Here is a 15,053-nt window from a genome sequence, read left to right on the forward strand (position 1 = left end):
TTTTGAAACAATTTAGAGAGAGAAAAGAAAGATAGAAATATAATTTATATGGAAGAAAGGTATGGCATTATTGATTAGATATTAATTTGAGAATTTAGAAATTTATATTAATTAATTAAATTAAATACGTTATGCATTTGTTATGTATTTATGATTTATACCCAGCAATCTTTTCACGTTTTTATCGAATTATAGTGACTTATACTTTGAATTAGTGATTTGAACAGCTTCATTATTTCTCAGCCTTGATTGTTTAAATATTTTTCCTATCTTTTCCGGGCGTTTCGCGTATCCTAGTTTTGTGAACGCGTAATATTAAGGCAACTCTTGTTACTAGTTAATGATTTACCGTGTTACGGCTTTTCTTACATTTTTTTCTTTGCATTTCTCACGGGTTTTGCGCGAGAGAAAAACGTCAGCCTCAATTCCCGGATTTGCGAATTCTTCGATTTTTTTGAGAATACAATCCTCCACATCCGAACGACGCTATGTCGACAATAAGCCAAAATTATAACTGACTAGTGTTATTTAATTAAAAATTTCAGAATTTTAAATTTCAGAACTATTTAAATTAAAGTTATTTGTAACAATTCTATTTTATCGATGAGTCACAAAATTGCGAACAATCATATTATAGTAATAATAATAATTATATTTATTCTGATTTAATTTCAAAGCAGTTTATTAGAATCTTACAAATTTTTAACCATTATCATATCACAAACACACATCGGCCTTATATCAATATAAAATAGTTAAATTAAAAACTTAACTTTAAATTAACTGACGACAAATTTATTTTCGCATTGATGACAATAAATAAAGAGAAATTAATTTTTATTCGTTGCATCTTCATTGTTCATAGAATCTCGCAAATTAAGCTATAAAAAAAGTTCTTCTTATTCCAATTTTTTCTTTCATTAATTCGCGAAATGTATGACGGCATACATGCGTGCACTGAAAACGATATGCGGAAGCATTTCGACCTGAAGAAATTGACGTTCTGCAATGATCTTCCGTCTTTTGTAATCTGCTAATCTCGTTCGTACCACGACTGCACACACGCGCGTGATTTAATTAAACTCAGACTCGGATCAATGGCTTTAAATCTTTCGGGTATATTCATAATATAATTTTTCAAGTATATATATATATTTTTTTAATATGTAGTGTGTATCGACGAGATATTTCGATTACTTGCAAAAGTATGAAACTCTACGAAGCCTCAGCGCCGACACGCCGAGAGATCTAGTGACAAAGTTTTTCCCTTTCACCCCCTCTCCTCTTTTCTTTCTCTCTCACTTTTTCTTTCTTACGATCTTTCCGTTATTACGATTATTTATTATCCACAGAGCGTTCAGTGTCTCACAGTATACGCTTTCAATGTGTTTATTTATACCAATTATGTATATTATGTATAATATTTATATATATAACGTGTATGTATGTGTTTTTTTGTTTCTTTTACGTGTATATATTTATATATGTATATTATACGTGTGTATGTATATATTTCTATGTGTTATATTTATATATTTATATATGTATAGATAAGTAGAAAAACTTAACGGTACAATTTCTCCTTTTTTTTTTTTATGTAACTTTATCGCTCGCTCGTCTGCGAAACCTCGCACGCGTCGCGTTTTATTAATTTTCATTATTCCTCTGCGATTATATCTTATAAATAAATACAAGTGAAGTTATATATACGTGGGACAAAAAAGTTTATTTTTATTTATATTCCTTTTTTATAATATACTATATAAGCGAGCAACGCGATTCCATAAATCTCTCTCACTATCTAACGAGAGTGTTGTGTTTCGTTTCGTTTTTCACGCAAACCGAGGGAAATCCTCCGTTTCTTCTTTTAGCGTGCATCGAATGGATGCACTATCGTGAGGCAGATACCGGATGTTGCAAATGTTTATCTGTCCTCGCGAGGTTCCCTCACTATCTTTGTGTATGGTGTATGCGTGTGTGTGTTTGTATGTAATTGATCATTATTTCTAATTTATGTATACGTATTAATATGGTAGAATCCACATACGCGAAACATGCACGTATCGGCGACAATCAATAGAATGTTAAGAAAATGTCGCGTTTGCACACATTTCTCTAGGTTTTTTTTTTTTTTTTATGATCGACTTTCCTATAAAATCCGATTGGATTTGAGGCATTCCATGAAACTTATTGCGATGTTACAACGCATTATCTATCTAATTTCGTTAGCGTTAGTTCGTTTTAATATCACTGAAAGTACGACGATGCGTCGAAGGCTCGCTTGATTCGACAAGTCGCAATTCTACGGAATCATATTTCATAATCCTAAGAAATTGTGGCTTAGAATTAAAAAGAGATAATAAAAAATATTTTATTATTAAAATTATATTAATATTAACAATTATTATTTTCACTTTCTGTAATTCGAAAGAAATATTGAATTGAATATACACTCTATGTTTATCTTGTTAATTATTTTTAGTGCTTATTAGTTTTTTTGATTAATTTATTTATACTGCGGTTTTTGCATTTATCTTTATTTATCGACAATGAGCAAAAGAAGCATTAATAAATTAAATTAAAATCATTTATGATTCCTGCTTTGAAATGAAATTAATTAATCACGGTATTAATTTGCTTACTTTTTATTAATTTTTTTATAAAATGCGCATTTTATTTTTTTATATAAATTTAATCAAATTTTTTAGAATACGAGTTGTAAAAATACATGAAAATTAATGTGTTATATTAAACAGAAATTATTTAGAGTCTTATATACATATATATTAATAATTAAATATTATTTGTATAAACATAGAGTGCTCTTATTACTATAAATAAATATCTTTATATAATTATGCAATAGAAACAAACCTTTGCTTCGTCGATATAATTATATTGTATCATCGAAATGATAACGCGATGCCTTCGAAGATCGCTGAGTCGCGCCGAGACGAGTTTGGACATTATACTAATAGCACTATTATTTTAAGTATTTCTTATAATTCTGGCCTAACACTTTTCTTCTCGTCAGACAATGAGATGATAATTATCTCGCGGATTTATATATCTTGTCACGTTTCTAAGAAGAATTTTTTGTTATCAGCCCGTAAGGTTTAGATACCATCAGACAAGTCGCAACAATCATTATTGTTACGCTTATTATTATAGCAATATATCATTGCTATCATTATTATTACAATAATTAGTTTTATGAATATAATTGTTAACATTATATATTAATGTATTAACACAGTATTATTGTTATTTAATCATAATTCAACAATGATTTCGTTAAAGTTCTCACGTTTATCTTTAAATAGCTCTTTACGTAATTAATATTTGTTTCGAATTACGTTTGCGTTATTTCATGCCTGCAAGCTTGGTCATCTGCTTTTTCTTTTGCGATACTAGAAAATTTGCAAGGTTGAATATTTCTCGATTATCTTTTCACGCATATGTGACACTCTATCAAACGTGTATATTAAGTGGCATGCATTGTACGCGGACATTCTGCATCCTCTCTTTTCTTCATCTTCCCCATATCTACTCTATTTTGCATTTTTTCTATCTCTTTTATATACCGAATATTTATATCGATTTTTTCTCATGTATTTTCTTTGCAAGTCGCATTTACATCTTATATTTAATATTATTTTATTTATTTATTTATTTATATTAGCCCATTTTTTTATGCGCAGTTCCATGTTTATCTACAAAAAGAAATTAGAATCGGATGATTAAATTTGATGTATGATTATTTTATTTCACACTAACAATAAGAAAACATTTGTAATTTACAAAAAAAAAAAGAAGATTAGACGACATATTTTGCGCTAAGTACAGCACTGCATAAGGTTGTAAATGCGGCTCTCTTTCTTTCTGTCCAATTGTATAAACGTATTTTAAAAATCGCCTATCGACGCGACTATATCGTCGGACCGGCTAAAACTTTTCGGATTTATCACAGAAAAACATTTTTATAAGTATTTAATCTCTTACTCCCGCGTACACACGCACACACACGCGCGCGCATCGTAATCGTTTAATCTCCCACGATTTTATGAATCCCACAATGAATCATTGCCAATTGCTGTTTGCCTTGCGACATTCGCCAATACCGGTTGAAAGTATTCGCTTTCTTTAAACAAATTGTATTTTTAAGCTTGTTTATTCTAATTTTTTAGACATATAAATAAAAATTTGGTTGTTCTCCTCCTATTTTATTTTTGTAAAAAAGAAGGATGCGAAAAAAGTTTTTTGATGAAGACGATTCTGGACCAATATTAGCGAATCGATTGTTAACGTTCCTTTTCCCGTATAATAATATATATATCGCACTCATTCTCACTAAATATGATTAAATAATCCGTTTATATTGTAACGTTCATATACGCGATACAAATAAATTTTTAAAGTAAGAAATCATGCGACTCTGATTACGAGTTTCTAAAGATGCGTTCACGAGATCCTCGGTGATCCTCTTTTTCTCGTCCTTTCAAAATAACATTTTTATATCATTTCAGCATTGATTCTGATTTAAATTTAATTATCTTGGACCTGTAAATATAATTATGTCATTGAAGATATTAATTACTAATTGTCCCAACTTCTTTTGAATTATCTTTTTATTATTAATTTTTATTATTTTACATTATACTATTAGACAATATAAAGCGATTGGGTAAGTCTGTAGTCTTCTCTTTGGAAAAATTGATCTTATTATGTATTTTGTAGAATTCTTAATCGTTGGATGATACAAACAAGTTCGATGGTTAACGCCCGTCCATTCACCAAGGATCTTTGTATACTGATTACGCTGGAAAAAATCGATCGCTCTTGCTTTCTTTTCTTTTCTTTTTTTTCTATTCCATTTTTTTCTCTCTTCTTCAATTTTCCCGCACGCACGCACTCTCTCTCGGATTAGCTACTTACATTAATTAATGTCGGTACGTAATGGCAATATTCTCGTTTATTTTGACTTAACCAATACACGATAATTACGCAAACAAGCCTAGAGCAGCGTTGGAAATCAACCGAATTGTTGATTAGAGAAACGAAGTAAATCGGCTCAATTTTTCTCTCTCGCATTTCTTTCTAAAATATTATATTATATACTTAACTTTAATATTTAAATTAAAAAAAAAGAAACCGATAAAAAAAAATATAAATAAATAAAAAAAAATATATATATATATATATATTTTGCAAAATAAATCGCGATTCGATCGTGATTTAATTATCGCATTGACCGAATTGTTTCGCTTCTCACATTTGTCAATTCAATTACTTGCATCCACATTCATTCATTTTTTTTATTCTCTCGCTTTTTCTCCTTCTCTTTCACTCAACGGGTATGTACACTTATCTACCGTACAGTATATCGTAATGTATTTATATGTGTCGCAGGAAAAAAAGAACGTACGTTTATGTACACCTATATATTCTCGTGTGTGTTTCCGCTTAAAACACCCCGTACGATTGGCAGTATGTTAAACGTGTCTTTTATATATATATATATATATATATATATAATGTATAGTGGTTTTTTTTTCTTCTCTTTATCATATATGTAATCTCGATTCGGATACGTGCGCTCGTTTAGCAAGCTTTCGTTTACGGACAATTTTCTCGATTTCTCTCTATCTTTTTTTTTTATTTGTTCTATAATCCATCGTTTAAATGCAGATTCAATACGACGGTGAAGTACTCTCGAGTTTGAGAATAAATTAATTACGTAAACTGATGTTTCAAAGAACTATCGTTCTCTTCTTACGAGTCGCGCGCACTTTGGTAATTAGCACACTTACAGTATTACAGTAATGATAATAAACAGCGTTTTTTAGCGACGGTAGTAGAATAGTTTAGTTATGGTAAGTAGTAATAGTAGTAATAGTAGTAATGATAGTAGCAGCAGCAATAATAGTAAGACAATAGTAGTGGTAGTAGCGGTAGTAAATGGTAATACAGTAGTAATGGTAATAGCAGTAGAGTTAGTAGTTAGTAGTAATAGTAATAGTAGTGGAGAATGGAGCTGTTTTTCCTTCCCTTTCTGTAGGTGTTAGTTTAATAACGGTATTAGCAGTGATAGTAATAAGTATTGTAATTCAATTATATATATGCAGTAATTTACAAGTGCTTTTGTGTGTGTGTGTGTGTGTATGTATGTGTGTGTGTGTGTGTGTGTGTGAAAACCGTGTGGTAAGAACTGTTTTCTCTCTCCGTGTGTGTCGCCCATTTTCTTACTCTCTTCCTCTTTTACGCATCTTCCCCCCTTGACATTTCCTGATGATCGTTCATTTTTCTCGACCCGAGTGCGCGTCCTCGATCGTGGTCCTCTTTACTTGAATTTTCCCTTGATCTCTCTTAATTGGCACGAATCGCGAGGCAACATCCGCACGAATCAACGACGACGTTCGTATTGATCTTTTTTCTTGCCCTTGTTTCTCTCACAATGGCTTTACATCGTCTCGCGTGCGATTTGACAAGAACCGCGACTACGAATATTCGTGTCGATATCGATATCTCGTAACGGTGGTTCTTGCGGGTCTCTCGGCGAACCGATTTCTGATTATTCGTATTTGATTAGAACGTCGCTCGCGCGATTTTGATAATGGCAGATTGGAGCCAATGTGAGTACGAAAGGAATAATTTAAATTCTCTCCTTTACGATCTTTGATCTAATTTCTAATCCTATATCAATTCTTTTGTCATTGTTTTCTCACTCGATTCGTCGAGAAACACTCGCTTATGCTCGTTAGTCCATTCCGTTTGCGCAAGTGAAATTTTCTGACGATATTTTTTTACAGCGAGCACGAAACATTTTCAAATTTCGCCGTTTCGGATTGTTTTAATAGATTTAACCGTCTATCTAGTCAGCCTCAAATTATGTAAAACTGAAAGTGACGATTCTACCGCAGACCCTATCTGGCCTGCATCGTCGTTCCATTCATTCGCTTCAATCTCCCTCGATCGGTGTCCCTTTAATATTAACGTCGTCGTTGAAAAATTAAAGTTGCAATTATTCCCGTGTTCTCACGCAAGTGGAACGACTTAATACATCAATCGCGATTTTCAACGTCGTATTGTAGGGGAAGGAGGTTTCATACGCACACACAAGCACAAAATCATACGCATATGCGTACATACATACATAAATACACACTCATATAAGAGAACATTTCACGTGGTGATCACAGCGCATCCGGGCGTTCGATGAGTCCCTCCTTCGGAAATACGTATAAAAAGTGAGTCTTCCCCGACGATCTTCGCTCGATCGAAACGAGGGAAGATTGAAATATTAACTCGCATACAATCGGAGGGTCCGAGCTCTCGGAACGTCCGCTCAATTTTTCTATCACTGTCGCGCACGACGAGCTTCACTGCAACCCACCACCATCGTGTCTCTCAACGTAGCTGTCGCTCGAGAGATCGATCTTAGCTTTGCCGACCGTCGTTCGCACTAATGTCCGAGCGTCCTCGATGTCGAGCTCAGCCGTTTGATTTCATTTCGATCGTTCGTGGAATCGCACGCATCGCACTCCTCCCCGTCCGCGGACTCGTGCGACATCGTCGTGCGAATGAGATTTCGTTGGTCGATTTCTCTTGTATTCGCGAAAAATCGATTATATCTTGTGTATATTTGCTGACCCTGTTCGGTCGTCGTGTAGCCGGTCGGGATCGGTCCGAATATCGATCCGCTTCGAACCATCTTCTCCGTTCAATTTTCTTAGACCCCTTTCGGTCGCCAATATGCCGCGATGCCGTGAACCGGAATTGCTCCTTCGTAGAACTGTCTTCGGCCGGTCGTGGCTTAAAGGAATTGATCTCGGGCTCGTCGATCGCGGTTCTTTTTTGGCTGCTACTCTTCATACTAAAATTCAACGCGTCCCACGTGGACGACTATCATGCGCAAACCCTAAGACGCCTGGGGGCGTCCACGTCACCGGACCACCGTCCAGGGTCCCACTTTGGCTAGCACCAATCGTCCTCGTCACTGTCCGAGTGCCTCGATCTGTTCAAAAAAGTTTGTCGTCTGATTACGACTCGTTATTATCATTTTTATAGCAATATAAAGACAAGAAGGTTGAGACACGTTATTAAGTACGTTTAATAATAATTTTAAATTAATAAAAAAATGTTTTCCAGAACGTCAAAAAAAAAAAAAAAATTAAAAGATATAAATAATGATTAGAATTATATTTAATCGGCCAATTTTAATAACAAAAAATAAGTTCTGAACCAAAGCGACAAGAGCTACTTACCTAGGCGTTCTTTGTTTGGATTGCGGTTGCGGCTTGTAGCCATTGGGGACCGGGCTGGGCAGTAAACGACCACCACGTCCCATGGCGACAGCCTGTTCGAAGCTCAATGGGTGATGGCTCGCCTGCATGCTGGAGGGCACCATGTGCGACGGCGGATGCGGATGCTGCAGCACGTGGCCTGGCACAGGAACCACCGGTACGTGGGCCGGTCCGCCAGGTGCCATCGGACCGTGCAAGCCGTGGGTCGGCGAGGCATTCAGCTTGGGGAAGTTGATGTTCGCCGGTTTGAGCTGCAGGGTCGACGGTTTGTTCGGCGTCGGCGGCAGCCGGCGACCCTGGCCCCTCCTCGCAACCAGCACCGGATAGCTGTGTTGATGCGGATGATGGCGATGATGATGATGATGCGAACGACCGCCCGGACTCGGGCTTCTCGAACGCTGCTCCAGGCTGGTCGTGCCGTAATGACCGCCGCGCTCGATCCGGTGAACCGGGCTCGGCGATCTTGCCGGGCTCGTCGAGGCACTCCATGGACCTGATGAACATGTCCGTTAAAGACCTACGGTCTAAGTTCCACGCGTACCGGGGATACGATTATTGCGGGGGGATTTTTTCGGTGATAATTGCTCGACAAGTAAATCAAAAGCGTGACAAGGGCCGACAGGGCTATCAGGGTTCGTAAACAGCTTTCAGTGCTATTGTGATTGCTTATTGATTATTTAATTAATAAAATTATGATACAGCAAAGATTCGATCGTTCGGTCTCGGTACGAAAAGTTAAAGAGCTCGATCGACGGAAAGGATTCAGGACTGACAGATCAATGATACCAATATAATTCTATTAACATCAATTTTAGAATTGATTTATAGAATTGTCAATTTTTTTTTTTTTTTAAAGAAGAATGATGGTTATATATGTATTGAATTAATGTAGTGACGAAAAAAATCAATTTAATAATAAATTTATATAATTTTCTCGATTTCTATATTTTGAAAAATTAATTATTAAAACTTGTAATTTAATTTTTGGAATTTAATAAAAAATACGTCAAATAAAAATATGTGCTAATTATTTTTGAAACTACAAAATCCGTTAGAGAAAAAGAGAAAAAGAAAAGGATTATCGGATCAACATGCTTATAGTGTTTCGTGTTGGTGAGATAATTCGAATCGGTAGTGCATACTCGTGTCAGTGCTCTAATAATTTATGTGTTTTAAGTTCAGAAAAGGCATCTAATGTAACATGCGTATTCTATGATACTAAATCGCTACCAGTCAATAGCATCAATAGTGTCGCAACAGTCCCAATAAAATTATATTTCAAGACTCTCTAACACTTTCTATAATTCTTTTCTAAACACAAATTAAACTGTGCTCAAAGATTTCATTCTATGTACATCATATAATTGTGTAAAAAACGAATTAATTGACCGTGCTAAATAAAATAAAGAGGTACAATCGAAACTAAGTTGCATGTGCATGTTGCATTTTTCGAACTATTATTGCACAACGTCAACCGTCTATAAAATAAGGATTGTATTCGAGGATTATAGTTGAAAACTAAACACATTATAAAAATATGTTAACAAAATGCGAGATATAACTATATATGTAATATAAACTGTTACAACGTTAATTTCTTGTTAATAAATACAGCTAATTTTGATAATCTCGACAACATCTCTATTATAAAAAGCATCAAGTGGCAAACAAGAAGAGAAACACGTCCGATGTAAATATGTGATACATTAATTGTGCTATTGATGTTGTACACATCGATTGTATGAAAATGTCTACCGTGTTGATTTGTGTTTGGTGATGTTTATTGCACGCGCGTATATGTGTATGTGTATGTGTATGCGTATATTTGCGTGTGTCATCGCAAACAGGAACGAAGAAACGGTGAAAGCCAAACGATCGTATTAATTATATGTAGTAACATTATAACTGCACCGTGGACATGGGAATGAAGAAGAGGAGAGTTGCGAAAGAAATTACCATCGTCGTAATATTCGCAGTGGTCGTAATAGTCTGTGTAGGCGCATAACAGAACAAAACGAAGAAAAGTATTACATCGAGTATCACACAGAGCTTTCCTGCCTCTTACGAGTAAAACCACTTATAGCAACATTCATGTTCTTATAAACCGTGACCACGAACTCTCTTTCGTTGCTTTCATTGATTGTCAACAATTATACAATTTATAAAATTTATTATTTATATTATATATATATATATATATATTTTTTTTTTCAGAGTAATATATTTTGTATACATATATTGTGTTTTCGTAGTAAATTCTGAAACAAAAAGCTAAATATATCACCAAGCCGGTTGGAGATAATTAATAAATAATAATTATAATGGAGAAATATAACATCAAGAATGAAGGTATATCGGTGGTATATGGTGATAGAGTAGGTATAAAGATGTGTTCGTAGAATAAAATTTCAGGCTGATAAAAAACAACGAGAGAAAGAGAGAGAGAGAGAGAGAGAGAGAGAGAGAGAGAGAGAGAGAGAGAGAAATAGAGAGAAACCGGTTGGAGATGATCGACACGAAACAGAGTTCGCGGTCCTGGTTTCGTGAAAAAGACTTATCGTTGCACCGTCGTGGTCTTTCGCTGGTCGGAATTATCGCCGATACGTCGTACCTCGTATCCTATGCCGATGATTATATTGTGACGCGTGGGGATGATGAGTGTGCCTTTGTATCTCGACGACGTTGCTAACGGTATCGCTAAACCCTGGTCCTTCGTGGTAATGACCGTGATGATCGTATCGGCCTTGTCGCCTTGGTGATGGCGATCTAGGCATTATTGGCGAGTGTCTTCTGCAAATAGTAACGTTGAATGAGTCATAATTGTCGAGTGATGTCGCGCTAATCTAACTAACACATTAATTCTGTCTGTAATAATTAAAAATTATAATAATATCGAAGATATCAATGTCTTTGAGTTTCACTTTTAAGTTGAAATAGAAATTTTTATTTTTATTCCCTTAAAGTATATTTTATTAGAATCTCTATATATTGTTCTCTTCTTTATTTTATTTAATTTTATAATTTTAAGTGCATTAGGTTTTTCTCATTCCTTTCAAAAATTATAAACTGTTATTGGACTACAATATTGTAAGAAACACGCTACAGCGGAATAGTAGTTTTGTGCTTATATCCTAGATATCCAATACCTTATACTTGGCGATCGTGAACGCCTAGGGGGAGGCGCTGAGGGATGATGCTGACGAAGGACTCTCTCGCCAGGATGCGTGAGACTCTCGAGGCTACCGGCACGTGAATCGGACGGTACGACGTCCTGCAGCTCCTAAACGAAAACAGACTTTCGACTTAGTAGTTTGCTCGTATGGTTCAAAACCGGGTTGGGGGAATCGAAGGGGTAGTCGGGGCGTTGCCGGTTCTTTGTCTTTAGCAATATCGCGTTGTTGATTCGCGCGCGCTCCGAACAAGAAGCTATCGTAATTCGAGACGCCTTTCGTTTCCGGAATTCGAAAGCGAACGCACGTTCGAATCCAGCTCTCTCTTTCGGAATATTAGATTTATTATTAATTAAATTTCGGAATCATAATTTAATTATTCGCTTGAAATATATGAGCCGTTAAGATCGATCAGAATAAGTAACAGTTAATTAGCAGTAATAGATAATTTTGTGCTAGCTATTAATTTTTTATTTAGGCAATATCATATCTTGCTCTATCGGAATTACATCATTTAATTTTATACGAAAAAAAAAAATGAGTGAAAAGAAACAATAATCCTGATTTGACGTGCGATCTGCTTTAGTTTTCAGCGTATGTTTTCGTCACTAACATGGATAGATTTAGCTTCGCAGAAAATAGGAGAAATTGATAAGACGGAAGAAAGAGTAGTTTACACACACAGAGATACATACACAAAGTATACGTGTGTGTTAAATGGCATGCAATTAGAAAAGTCTCGTTCATGCACATGCTTGTCGATAAAAATTCCGATCGCTCGATTGAAGAGAGGAAGATATCCACTACCTTCGAGACAGGAGACTTGCTTCACGGGTGTGTCTTACTTACCGGGACGTGGATACGAAATAATCAAGAGATAAACGATATACGAGGAGAACGAGGCAGTCGCGTAAGATCGCGTTGACTGCTTCGTTGACTTCCAACGATAATCCTAAAGCCGAAAGCAGCAAGGGACAAGGGGGTGGAAACTGTTCTATGCATCGACATGAGCAATCACTAAAAGAACGTTCGGATGGCTATTCTTCTATGTGACGTTTGCGCTGGAGTGTGTATTTCTAGGTGTCGTATTATTATTTACAGGAACACTAACATACTCAACGGGCTCAAGATCGATTCGACAATTTTTTTCTCGGCTTCGTGACAAAAGTGTAGAAAAGCGCGGTTTGTCTGACCCTGACGGTCTCATTTCACTGCGAATCCATCTTGAACGTCAAGGATCACGACATCACGCGCAATACTTTTCGATCCGCGAGTATCTTTTAAATAATTATTTTTTAAGGATCGTAAAAATCATAAATTGGGATCAGTAGAGAACGTCAATCGACTTATCTAACAATAAGACGTCCTAATCTAATCTCAACACAGATATTTGCAATTTATCTAGCGGAAATTTAAAAGTCTTCCTGAAATCTAATTTTGTTCTAATGTAATTTTATCTCTCTCTAAAAGAGCATTTTACTCACATCTAGATCTTATTAAGAATTTTTTCTGGAAGAAAGTCACATCCTCTACAAATTACTTTAGGTGATACAATTAATACTAAACATCCTAATTTGGACCAATCTAATAGAATAATCCGCGATAGGAGATAATATCCTAATCTAGAATTGTGTCTTTAGGTACAATAGAACGATCTACGTCATTTATTTGCAGGATGTTTCTAAATTTCGGTAAATTTTTATCGACAAGTTTTTGAAATTCTTTTGCAGTGTTAAAGAAATAAAAATTCTTTTTATTAACAATAACTATTGATTGGTATCGACAAGAATATTTTGGAAATTTTTAAGAATCGAAAAATGCATTAATTTAATTATATTATAGAAACTTTTTTAATTTATTAAATACAGATTGGTAATCTTATATTTTTATAATTGAATAAAATTGACGCATTATTATATTTATCAATTTTCTAATGAAAACGTAACATTATTTGTGAAATCTTGAAATAAATATTTCAAGAAGAGTAATGTGAAAAAAGTTTTTTTTTAATTTAGAAACATCTTGCAATTGCTACGAAACATAGCTTAAACATATTTCATACACGATTATCAATTAGATCGCGATTCGAATTTTTCCGGCTCTCTATCGCAATTTACTTCCGATGGGGTCAAAGGGTGGGAAGGACACTTTCAAAAATCGAGGGAAATCGAGTTTTTTTTCGAGCTTGGATCGAGCCGACACCTTATGGTAACGGATCGAGGAGCGAGGTACGTAGGTGTTCTGGTGTTGGTAGTACGAGGGTGGTCGGTGATCATGATGATCATGATGGTGATGGTGGTGGTGGTAGTATTGGTGGTGGTCATAGTATTGATCATTATCGGTATCGTAGTAGTATTGGTCGTGATGGTGATGGTAGTAGTTGTTTTGATCATCCCGCTGGGAGGACACCTCGGCCAGCAATGGCTCTAGCTCGGGGGCGCGATCCTCGCCATTAACTACGAGTACAACCCCAGACCCACCCCCTCCCTGGCTACTCTCTCCGCTGCTGCCTAGTATATCGTATTGGCGAGACATCTTCCAGTTCACCTTTTTATTTCTGAAATAAAAACAAACATCACTCTCGTAATAATTAGAAAAACACACACATATATCAAGAATATATATTATATGTATATAATAATATATATATATATATATATATATATATATTATGTTAAACACAATATATAAAATCATTATATAAAATAATATTGTGCACAGATTTGCGTCTATTGATCAAATTTGGTAATAGTTTGCATTTCAAATATATTAATATATATAAATTGGATAATAAATCAATCCGTTCAATAATTTTGCTTTGATCTTAAAAAGCTGTAAAAGCATTAAACATTTCTTAAAAATATGTAAATTATTTTTTCTTTCTATGTTTATGTAAAAATAATTCTTTCATATAAAATATTAAGAGCCTTTATATCTTCTTTCAAAGTGGTTTTTAGCAAATAAATAAATCTTATTAAAATATCATTTTATTAAAAAACTTAATACACGCACCTGATGCTACGCTGACGTCTGTGCGCGGCGGCTGCGAGGACGCCAAGAGCCCCTTCCTCCTCATCTCTATGATCTTTATGTCGGTCTGGCTTCACGTCCGTGGCCGGTCCCACCACCGGTTCGAGACTGTTCGCCCTACTTCCGGCTCCGTGATTATTTCCGATGTGATTTACCGCCGAAATGTCCAGCAGGCAGTTGAAGAAGGCCGACTGCTAAATTGCGAAACGTGCGAAAGCACACCAGCTATCAGAGCTGATCGACAGCGATCTTGTTGTTCGATCGACTATTTCTTTTTTTTCTTTTTTTTTTGCGCTTTTATCTTCCCATGTTTTTTTTTCCCTCCCCATATAAGTAAACTATATATGTACAGGCACATACAGGCTTTTCTTTTAGCGTTACCTCTCGTCGATGGTCTCTCAAAAAATTATGGCAGAATGCGAAACGCTTATAAAGATCGGATGCATTCAAAGTCGAGAATTAATAGTGTAAAAACGGTGAGAAAGAATTTTCAGAGTAAAGAGGCGGCCATGCTAGAAAAAAAGGCATGTAGTGATAGTGCGTTTACTTG

The 15,053-nt window shown here is 35.3% G+C and overlaps 1 protein-coding gene across 23 annotated transcripts in view; it reads right to left on the minus strand.

The window, feature by feature from the left end:
• Positions 1–6,150: 6,150 nt before the first annotated feature.
• Positions 6,151–15,053, minus strand: part of Cac (calcium voltage-gated channel subunit cacophony) — a 144,782-nt gene continuing 135,879 nt past the window's right edge. For 13 of the 23 annotated variants that reach the window (XM_070309046.1, XM_070309037.1, XM_070309055.1 and 10 more), the window contains 7 exons: positions 14,486–14,697; positions 13,676–14,030; positions 11,450–11,583; positions 10,915–11,093; positions 10,260–10,292; positions 8,265–8,796; positions 6,151–8,014 (listed from right to left, as the gene is read on the minus strand). In XM_070309046.1, the coding sequence (XP_070165147.1) occupies positions 7,975–8,014; positions 8,265–8,796; positions 10,260–10,292; positions 10,915–11,093; positions 11,450–11,583; positions 13,676–14,030; positions 14,486–14,697 (1,485 nt within the window). In that variant the 3' untranslated portion in view covers positions 6,151–7,974. Of the gene's footprint in view, positions 8,015–8,264; positions 9,945–10,214; positions 10,293–10,869; positions 11,094–11,449; positions 11,584–13,675; positions 14,031–14,485; positions 14,698–15,053 lie in introns of those variants that run through there. The other 10 variants (XM_070309118.1, XM_070309097.1, XM_070309107.1 and 7 more) reach the window with 5 other exon arrangements.

Source organism: Polyergus mexicanus, unplaced genomic scaffold, assembly GCF_030449975.1.
Source record: "Polyergus mexicanus isolate NDT 795.1 unplaced genomic scaffold, iyPolMexi1.0 SCAF_2, whole genome shotgun sequence".
Lineage (NCBI taxonomy): Eukaryota > Metazoa > Arthropoda > Insecta > Hymenoptera > Formicidae > Polyergus > Polyergus mexicanus.